This window comes from Limulus polyphemus, unplaced genomic scaffold (genome assembly GCF_000517525.1).
Source record: "Limulus polyphemus unplaced genomic scaffold, Limulus_polyphemus-2.1.2 Scaffold11, whole genome shotgun sequence".
NCBI lineage: Eukaryota > Metazoa > Arthropoda > Merostomata > Xiphosura > Limulidae > Limulus > Limulus polyphemus.
The window spans coordinates 234362-245847 of NW_013665621.1; the positions used below are offsets into that span (position 1 = coordinate 234362).

Consider the following 11486-nt stretch of genomic DNA (forward strand, 5'->3'; position numbering starts at 1 on the left):
TATATATATATATATATATATAGATGTGTGTGTATATGTATGTCTACATATACATAGACATGATGACTTCTTCTTTTCTCCAATGCAATGTTTTTTTTGCTTAAGAAACTGACATAAAAATTAAGTTTAATCCAACAAAAGTTTAGCCCAGGAAAAAGTCAGGTATTTGGCACGTTTTGACCAACCATGACTCATGTGCCATTTTATAACAAATACTGCTGAAAACAGGTTCAAATCAAATACAAGTCCTAAAAATATTTCCACTGAATTGATTTCAGAATATATTAAAAACACACTATAAATTATCTTGTTTACAGTTACAATGGAGGTTCTTGTGTTCTTGGGCCACTTCTGGTCAAAACTAACAAATTAGGGTCAACTTTTAAATAGTTATATGTATATATAAATATATATAGATATATATATATATATTATCAAATATCCTATAAAAATGAGCAAACAAAGGATCTAATTTTTAGATTTATTTGCAGAATGGTACTAACACATATCCATGATTCTTGCCAATATTGTTGGAAAATTAATTTTCTTTGTATTTATCATCAACAGTCAAATTTCATACATTCTAGCCAGTTTGGTTGAAGCATCAGTTTCAAAAAGCTACGAATCGCATTATATGTTTAAACTACTGAGTTTCAAACCACCGAGAAAAAATTATGGGATTAACAAGTCTCATCAATAGGACCATTCCGTGAATATAATGAAATCAATTACAAAGTATGTACATATACAAGCCTTGCTAACTCAACTAGAATCTGGAATTCTTATTGCATCATTGAAAATAAAAGTATTAAGATTTACTGCAAATCAGTTACATGCATATTTTTCTGTAATTTAGAGAAAGTTTTTTAACCAGAAAAATACAAAATCAAGTTACCCTTCCCCATGTTTCAGTCTCAATGCTTTATATGCATCTTCAATGGAAAGAGTTGGTGGTTTTTTCTCAACCTCTTGTTTCCAAGCATCAAGAACATCCTTCAGCAATTTCACCTAAATACAAATCAAAGTAGTAGTCTACAAAAAGTTATGGAAAATATTGGTAAACCAACAATTTGTATTTTTGTTGGGATAATCACAAAACCATTGCTTAAGTGTTCATAAATGTTTACTTAGAAGATACATGAAGCCTTATACATAAAAATGCTTTATCTTTAAATAAAACTTGTATTAGCTCATTAATGAAAGAAAGAATATGGCTATGTTCCTGTTTCATGAGAAACAATGTATAAAAAAAAACTAGAGGTATATGTGAAAATGAAACAGAACCTCCTTGCCTTTTATCAGATGATCACGAAGCTTTTGTTTGGTTGTTTTAGTGAAAAGCTACACAATAGGTTATCAGTGCTCTGTCCATCATGTGGAATTAAACCCCAGGTTATAGAATCATAACTCCATAAACTTATCACTGACCCACTGAGATACTTAGCTACTTACCTTTAAAATTATAGAATGTTCTGTGGTATAAACATATCTACCAGAAGATGTTCATGATCTGTGGTAACTATAGAACGATGAGTTTCTATGGTGTTCAGCATGATGACCCAAGCTAGCGACTATTGCTCTGCAAAGCAATTTCCACTACAAAAAACATTTGTGCAATACAATAAAGTAAATGTTGTCTTCTCTTAGGTGCTTTCCAAGTCTATCAAATATGCACAGATAACTTACAAGGGCCCATTTGAGCAACTCAAAGAAAATCCATGAGAGTACTTGTTAACGGTATAGCACAAGTTATCATTTTTACTTGCATCTTGTACAGGAAATGACATGTTGATTGGATGTATAGTCATATCTTACTAACATTTAATTCTTATAATTACAGCATTTCTTCATGGTACAGTGGTGTAACCATGTCAGTCAGTCTTCATAATATACATAATTCAGCTGTCCAGAGTTCAAAACCATCATAACCATAACCTTCAACCACCATAAATCCTTTGGAGAAACATTCGTGGCATGTTCTCCACCATTTTTGAAATGTTGTATCATCAGAATGGAGATAATAAATTTCCCACACATTTATAGGCTCTTAAAGTACATATATACTTTGCCCAATGTGATCCATCTGTCACAAGATGGATAAATAGTGCTCATAAAGTTTAAGTGCTTTGGGAGAAGCTTGTGAATACAGCTCTTGTATCACTTTTACAGACTTAAATCCATTATGAATTATCTTGTTTATAGTTCCAAGGGAGGTAGGACCTTTGGTAACAGGAGAATGTTGTGTTCTTGGGCCACTTCTGGTAACAGGTTGTTATATTTTCTTCAGTAGCTCTTGGTATGAAACTGGTAACTAGTCACTGAAAAAACCTGTATTTTGTTTGTTTTTCTCTGCTGGAATCATGCCTTCCCTTCCTTTGCTTTATAGTTAAAAAAAAAGATATAACTATTTTTGAAGCACTAAAATGTCACATTTTTTATCCTTTTAGAATCATGGTATAGGAGAATTTCACATTAGAAAACTAATATAGTATTTTAAGAAAAAGATCAATTTTGAGATGCGAGCTGCACTTGCCAGTCACTACATTTCAACAAGAAATCTATAATGAATACTGTAATACCATTGTATTGATGTGTCATTTATATTGGTTGTTCACAATCTGTAGTAATGGTTTCCATATATCCAATCACTTTGCCTGTGATCATTCTTATGACATATTGGCATGTGACTATTTTATGTTAAAAACCCTGGCCTTCAACCCTTGCACCACAGATGCATAAAAAATCCAAATGGGCCCCCTTATGTATGACAATGTATGCCTTGATGGTGCATACTTCACATATTAAAAATAAGTTCTGAAGATAATCATTTAGTATTTGGCAACATGTGACTTTCAAACACATACTGCCATGATTTTCTCGAGTTGTTCACTCTTCATGCAGACTTGCTACATGATGTTTCATAGCCAATGATTCACCATTTTATTGGAAGTGCAGTTCTCAACCAATAGCATATATTCTTCTTTCTCCCTTTGTCAAAGCTCTGTCTCCTGAAGATTAATTTGGCAATATAGCAAGTAAGAGACATCAAAAAAGTTTAGACAAATTTTGGTGCAAGTATGCACAAAAAGGTAAGGTTAAGTGAAATACTCTTATTTATACTCGTTACTAAATAGCATGGTCTTAAAAAGACTGGAGGTTGACTGACAGTATGGAAGGGAAACAAATGTGAACAGTCAAAAGATGTGCGAACGCTCTCAAACCTATACATGGGTATCATTTTGCACAGAATTTGCATGAAAGTCAATGTTTTGATGAATGCCGATTACATATTCAGTGTCTTTGTTGTAACTTATACAGAAACAATATCTACCTTTGTGGTAAAGAAAGATGCTCTGCTCAGACTAGTAAGTCTACAGAGTAATACCACTTTATTATTTAATAAATCATTAACTTACGATGTGCAACTTAACTTGCCCATCAGGCAACCCAAATTTTACGCAACAGTAAACTTGTTACAGAAAAATGTGGGTCCAAAAAAAAGCTTACTTGCAAGTAGGTGTGATGTGTCCTATTAATCGAATAAGCAGATAAATATTTACTAATGTAAAAAAAGAAAAAGAATATTTAATATAAATATATTAACCATCTAATAATGATGCCAGATGTATCAAGTTATTTTTCTATTCAAATGCATAGATTTCATAACTCCAGTCATAGCTAAATATACATCAGTCAGTAGGGGTGGTCATTAGTAGTAATGATGTGTTGTTGTTTGAAGTTAAGCACAACGCTACACAATGGGCTATCTGTGCTCTGCCTACCACAGGTATCGAAACCCAGTTTCTAGAGTTGTAAGTCCGCAGACATACCGCTGTGCCACTGGAGGGCGTAATGATGGGACTTACAATCTTGCAAGATAGACATACTTATATTAAGTGAGATGTTCTTAAGTTGCATGATTTAAGACAAAAACACATTTTTATACTCATAATTGTTAAAAATTTATTTTACACATCATACATTTGCTATAGAAATAATTAGGCACAACAGAAATACATGACGAGAAGAATGTTATAATCGATTGTAGAAACAACAACATCGTCTATTTACAAACAGTAACCATGGAGGCCAGGTAATAAGACATTTTGTAGAGGAATGGCTGGGAAATAAAATATACACATTTTGGAAATGCAGAGCGAAATCTCTTATCTCCCTTAAAAAAGTAATTTACTTCCTCATGAATATTTTGGGCAAGCTGAATCTGTTGTGGGCAAGTCAACTATGATGGTTCACTTGCATTTGGACAAGTGCAAATTTTGAATAATTTCAACCCCTGACTTTAATATCATTTTAATTTATGATTTAATTATAAACTATCAAAACTGTTGGCTGTTATTGCTGGGTTGCTTTTTTTTTCCGGATGGAACTTCGGTATGGGAGTCAAAGTTAGGTTTTTCTAAGTAGGTGAATGGATTGACATCATAATGTAGCCATAAAGTCAAAGCAACTTATCTGACATCAGTTTGAAAGTTTTCAGTCAGAAGAGGTTGTACAAGTTCCTGACATACTAATTATAATAAAAAATGATGATGATCAAATAAATAACATTTTTATGTGCAGATGAAGATCAAACAAACACTGAAATATGTGAAGAGACTGAGAAGAACAGCAATGTTGGTGAACATGTTGATGACAGACAGGATGCTCACCATTTCCAACAGATATTTCTTGCTAAAGTTTCCTGGTTATGGTATCATGAAAAATCTAACACCATGACATGTGACCTATGCAAGAGACACAGAAAAGGCAATTCCTTTATGAAGGGCACCAATAATTTAAGAACAAGTTCATTGACCTGTCATGCTCTTCAGAGTGGCCATAAAACTGCAGTTGAAGCAGAGAAAATGGAAGGTGTTCTTGAGAAAGCTGTTAAAAGAATTCTCTCTAAAAAAGAAGAGGCTGCCATCATTGGCCTAAAAGTAGTCTACTGGTTGGTAAAAACAAAATCTTCTACTGCACAAATATGACAGTTTGGTGAATTGTTATCTGAAGTGAAATGCCCAGGAGATGACAAGCTGAAGATGCTACACATGGATCAAAAACTATGATTTTCTTCAGAGTCTTGTTGCAGTCATTGGGAAGGATTTGAACACTCACAGTGAAAAATCACCTTTTATCAGTGTATTTGCTGATGAGAGAACTGACATAGTGGTGCATAAGAAACTTGCCATTTACACCACGTCCATAGACCCAGAATCATACAAAGCCTTCACCAACTTTTCTGCAGATTTGAAAATACCAAATAGAATGTGCCTCAAACCATAAAGTAGCATCTATTGAAAAAGAGGTGTACTCATGACAAAAGTAATGGGTCTTGGAAGCAATGAAAGAAGTGTCATAAGCAGCAGCAGCAGCAAAAAACAAAAAAAAAAAGGTGTGACAAGCTTATTGTTGGATGAAAATCCCGTGATAACCAATTATCATTGTATCATCCACAAGTCAGCTCTAATAACATCCTAAGCTGCAAAATCAATTCCATACCTAGTGAAATACCAAGAAGTTCTCACTTCTCTGTTTTTTATTTCAAGGTGTTTGCCATCCTCACAGAACAAATTGCAGAAATACAAAAGGTGCTTGATTTACCTTAAGTGAAGATCAGGAAGGTACATGAAGTGAAATGGATGGCTATTTATGAAGCCATCTTGTACATTATTGTTTTCTTGATGCCTTGATTACCTACTTCAACTCAGAATATCCCAAGAGTGCAAAAGAAAGGGGTTCTTGAAAAAGATATCAAAATGACTTTATTGCAACAACCTATCTTCTGATAACAATCTTTACAATTGTCTCAAAGCTGTGCTTAGTACTCCAGAAGAGGGACATAGATGTGTACATTCTGAGGGCACAATAGATGCCTTTGAGAATGATGTGATTAAAGTAAAAAATGGTATTACTGAGGTCCCAGACTATCTGAGGGAACTCAAGAACAATATGCAGTTGAACTCTGAGTGAGGGAAAGTGTTGCACAATGGGCAGCATGTTCTTGAAGAAAAATGCAAATTAGATAACTGGAGGACAGTCTTCATTGACCAGCTGATAGAAAATTGCCACTCACATTTTCTAAAGAAGGATTCAGACATAACACAAGCTTTCAGTGTTCTTTGTCTCAAACCAATATTTTTCTTGTCAGCAGAAGAAAGATCAAAGTGAGGCCCTGACAACATAGACACTCTCATAGCCAAGTACAGTGCCTTAGAATCAAGACAAACCAATGACAGGATGGTGACTGACCAAGCCATAACTGATCCTACCAAAAGCAGAGAGGAATGAAAGGATTGAAGACCACAGTCTGTTGTGAGAGCTACCCAGGAGACAAAATGTGTGATCTTTGGTTCTTGATCAAGAAATACCGCAGAGAATTCCCAAAGATGTTGAAGCTTTCACAGCAACAGTTCACACTGCAGATTCCAAGTGAGGATTTTGTTCTCAAAATGCAATCAAGACTTCAAGCAGAAATAGACTTTTTTGTAGACAGAGTGAATGATCTGATGATAGTGTACCTCGAGGGACCTTTACTGCATTTCAAATGACTTTGTACCTGCTCTGGTACACTGGAGAGACAAGAAAAACTGAAAAAGTCTTCCATTAATTGGTGTCCATGTGAATGTAAAGCCCCCCCTCAAAACCAGTGCTTAGGACACAATGTCCACCCTTCCGAATTGTTTGTCCAATTTTATATAAATACTACTATTTTATTGTTTCTGAATATAGCAAGTTTCTCTCTCTCTCTTATAGAGCAGGATTAATTTTGTTTACACATATCATAAATAAGCATACTGTTATACAAAGATTCAATGATGTTCCATTACTTAAGCAAGTTTTAACGTGTAGTTCAATGCTAGTTAGTATTGAACTTGTAATACTTTACTTAGCAAGCAAGAAACATCTTATATGCTAGAATGGTGCCTTTTACCCACTTTCTTCTACAGTTTTAGACAGGACTACCAGAATTAACATCTGAACACTCAAAATGCAAGTTTTAATTTTGCAAACAGTTACTGAAGACTCGTTTGCCCCATACATTTCTTTTGTTGTTGTCTCAAGCCATCAGGCAATATTTCAAACAAAATAATGTGTTAGACTAATTGGGTTTTGATTTATTTGCTCTTGTTCTGTATCAGTAATAATGATATGGTTGAATACAAAACAGTGAAACCACTCTAGATTTATAAAATAAAATACAAGAATTTAATTACATCTATGATTATATCAGTTTTTCTCCCTTTCTCTCTCTCAAAAAAAATGTTAGTGCACAAAACATGATATAACAATACTTACATAATAAAAAAAATTCTAAAATCTAGCTGAGAAACAAAAACCTGGAAAGTCAAGTAACTGTGGCAGAATTTCCTTACATCATTAGCACTGCATACGTTTTTTGTTATTTGAAAAACAAACCTGAATGATAATAGCCAAGAACAGCTGTGAGTGATACAAATGATAACATAATTTGAATACTTTAAGAAGTAGTTATTGTTAAGATATGTGCTTTCTGTCATGGCCCACATTTTCTGCACTCTGACCCACCAAAATGGTCATGGGTAGGCTCGATGGCCTATCAAAATTCAATTCTGAAATGAATGCTGGAAATCTTGATTTTTATACTTTTATAAAATAATATAATCAATTTATACTTTTCACAATAGTAATTAAATTCACATGTAATTATTATCTTTAAAAAGTCTACCTAAACTTTAAATTTGAAGTAAGTGGCATACTGTTTTCTAGACAAGGCTCTCTGAGTGTCTGAGGAAAGATTAAACTGAGTGCTTGAAACACTCATTTAATGATAAAAAAAAGAAATAAAAACTGTCAACTTCAGACCTATTCTTCCAATAGAGTAACATTGTATGTAATGATCCAATGTGTAGTTCTTACCGGATCTTTAATTGGCCAGTCTGGAAAACGACGAGTGTCACATAAGTGTCGCAAGTAGTAAATATTACAGAAGAGCTCGTTTTCTAACTGAGGATATTGGATCACTGGGATGGAACAATACTGGTACAAGGCTTTGGTGTTGGAACGAAGACGAGGGCTGAATTCTGCTATGTGGGTAGCAATCTTTTCAATCATAAGTCGTCTAAGAAAAAGTAAAAAACTGGACTCTGTTTAAAGATTTCAAGAATAAAAATTTTAAAACCAAAATGAAAGTACACACTATTGGCAGTTGCATGTTGAACTGTATCTTGTAAACTGTTGTTGTAACAAATATGAAATTACTTTGGGTTGTTTGGAAGCACAAGTATTAAAATATAATTCTGTAAAAGTCATAAAATAAATACTTCTTCTTAAGTTGTATCAGATATCAAAAGCTATTTAGAAATATTCAGTGTTTGGTATTTTAAGTACTGAAATAAGTTAGGATACTATGTTTAGTCGTGATTTTTTGAACACCATTCACACCATTTGATGAGCAAATCAACCCACCTTTGTAGAAAGTTTTATTGTCAAATGCTCCATGAATAGTGAATTAGCTCCTTCTACTAGTATATTATGTAACTTGAATTAAAGAATTTAGTAACATTTCATTTAAAAGTCTTTGGGTACAGCTTCAGCATTATGTACATAAAGTTTAATGGATGAGAAATCCAAAATCCTTGTTACTACAATTTTTATTCTTTATGTTTCAATTATGCGTAACTAACCAATTTGACATATTATAAAAGTACAGATGAGCTATGCAATCGGCATACTTCAGAAAAAATAATGAAGCAAAGAGTAAATTACACATGTAAGCCATTCAGGAATTATTTCTTTTCTTCACTGAAACGTGTCATTTCAGTGAGGAGAAGAAAATTCAAAATATTACATATTTAGTGTAGTCAACCTTTTTTTTATTTGTTCAATAATTTACAAATATTCAAGTTTGCAGCTGTTATAAATATTTACACCAATATGCGAATTCACAAACAGTAAGAAGTATAAAAACAAGAAAATTATTTTTATCTCGAACAAACGAATACCCAGTAGTACAATGACCACATCAAACCTCATTTCACTGTTCCATATAGCTTCAGGGGTGTCAAATTCTCCTAAGAAAATCTGAGCAAATTTTTCTGCTCCATGGTTTTCTAAATAGCAAACCATGGCCTCAGGCAAGAGTTGGCCAAGTATACTTCTCTGCATGATACTAGATGATTGGTTCTGTAGGGAAAAAACAACAAAAATAATTCTAATAATTATTAAGCTTACTGTACTATTATAAAAGTTTATTATGTTTTTAATTGAAAAAAACTTCTTATTAGTGTAGGGTAACATTTCTCTAAAGTGCTAACAATAGAAAATTGGATGGGAAGAAAAATAATTCCTAGCTTAAGTCTAAGGCATGTTTTACTCTCGCCAAATATAATATGGCAAAAAGACTAAAAACATGATTTCTACATACTCAGAGAATAAACTTTGTTTTATAACTCATAACAAGAGAAACAAACAAATTATGCCAAATGAAAAAGTATTTTCCAATTTAAGTTGAAGAAAAATAAACAGTTAACTGTTGTCACTTACAAAACTTTTACATAAAAATAAAATGACAACTATATTAATAACTACATATGTGTAGTTGAAACCATTAGAGAATACAGTAAGTGTGCAAGAGTGCAGCCTAAAAACAACTGGTGTTGTCTATGGAAACTAATTTGTACAGAGAATAACACGATTTTTATACTCAGGTGAAACAGGTTAACAATAATCCTTCTCAAGTTTGAGATTCTAATAAGTAGATAATGTGAGATACAACAGAATCAAAATAAGTACCAAGTGAGCTGGTAAAAAAATGAGGCAGCCAAACATAAGATGGAAAACAAAATAACAAAAATGACTAATCAAATGGATAACTGTATAAACTCAGGAAATAATCACACTTTTAACTCATAGTAGCAACGATGCAATTATAATGGAATAGCATCAAACTCTGAAAATTAGCCAAAAGAACAAATCAAAAATGAAATCACTTAAATACAGGAAAATTTGTGGTTGTTAAAAAATTCAAGGGAAAGGATCAAAATCAGTCAATAACGACATCAACATGAATAATGAAGAAATGGACAGGTAATGAGGTGAAGTCACGTGGAGGTAAATATAATGTGATATGTAATACTAAAAAACTCCAGTACACATTCCTTTTTGAGACAAAAAGGATTCCACAAATTCAAGACAAAATAATGACTATGAATCTGCAAAACCAACTATTAATGAGAACAAAATTTTTGAAAACTCTTTTGTTCTAAAATGAAAGAATTTCTAACTCCTGAAGGAGTTGCTAAACTAGGGTAAGAGAAAGTGAAAAGAAGAGGCTGATGACAAATACATGTGTCAATGTACTCAAAAACAAAAAGTTAAGAAAACATGTAGTAACCACTTGATTATACCATAAAACAGATTCAACCTGATAAGATTGGAAAGGAGAGAGTGGCAGAAAGAAATGCCTGGTATAAACTAGGAATTCCAGAATAGTCAGTCCTACTTCAACATCGTGCAAAATAAAGCCTGATAATACCAATACAGCACTATAAAGTATTTATCTCTTTCTAAAAAACTGTTGACAGATTGCAACAAAGCCTGGAGATGAAATAAGTTTATGAGAAAGATAATTCAACTGAGTTTTTGTTTTAAGATGTGGAATCAAAGAGTCTGGACAACTTGATAAGAATGTACAAAACCTTTATTACACAAATAAAATTGAAAGCATAAAACGCAGCACACATACCTACATGGACAAGCAGACAATCATTCCTTCACCAATTTGTGTTTAGCTCTTAAGCTTCCCAACTCATAAGATTGACTGCTGCTGAACTAAACATGATGATTTTCAAAAAAACACACCCTACCCATAGAATATCTAGAAGAGAATTGAACTAAGAAAGCACACTCAAATCTAGAATGTAAACTTTCTTTCTATGTCCTGTGTATGATGTCACCTCATGACCTTTGTTCCCTAATAAGCCAGCAAAGGATATTTCAGTGCCAAACCATTCAACCCAGATGCTCTACACAATACTGAAATATTCTTGTTGGCAGAAATGATATCTTCTAAAGAGAACAAAGCCACTGCTAAAAGGTAATTTTAACTGTTTGTTTTGTAGCAAAACCACATTAGGCTATCCGCTGTGTCCACCGTGGGGAATCAAACCCCAGATTTTAACATTGCAAATTCATAGACTTACCACTGTCCCACCAGGGAATCAGTAATTTTAATAATTCTGGACCACAAGATACCATCATGAAAGTGGAAAGTTAAGTAATCAAAAATTTTGAAAATTTCTACATCACTATAGAAGGTAGAAAATGCATGATCTGCCTGCATATTACATAAGTAAAACACGTGTAAATGAAACTTCATCGAAAGAAAGTAGAATCAGCCCCACCAATGACACACACACACACACACACACACACACAAACAAAAAAAAGAAAGAAAAAGAAGAGATAGAAGACAGAAAGAAACAAGAACTAACTAAATTAAATTT

The 11486-nt window shown here is 33.1% G+C and overlaps 1 protein-coding gene across 1 annotated transcript in view; it reads right to left on the reverse strand.

Annotated features, from left to right (window-relative positions):
- LOC106478491 (dnaJ homolog subfamily C member 13-like) overlaps window positions 1-11486 on the reverse strand; it is a 150041-nt gene that overhangs the window by 47035 nt on the left and 91520 nt on the right. The window contains 3 exon segments of the mRNA XM_013939042.2: window positions 896-1008; window positions 7900-8101; window positions 9011-9165. Coding sequence (XP_013794496.1) covers window positions 896-1008; window positions 7900-8101; window positions 9011-9165 — 470 coding nt within the window.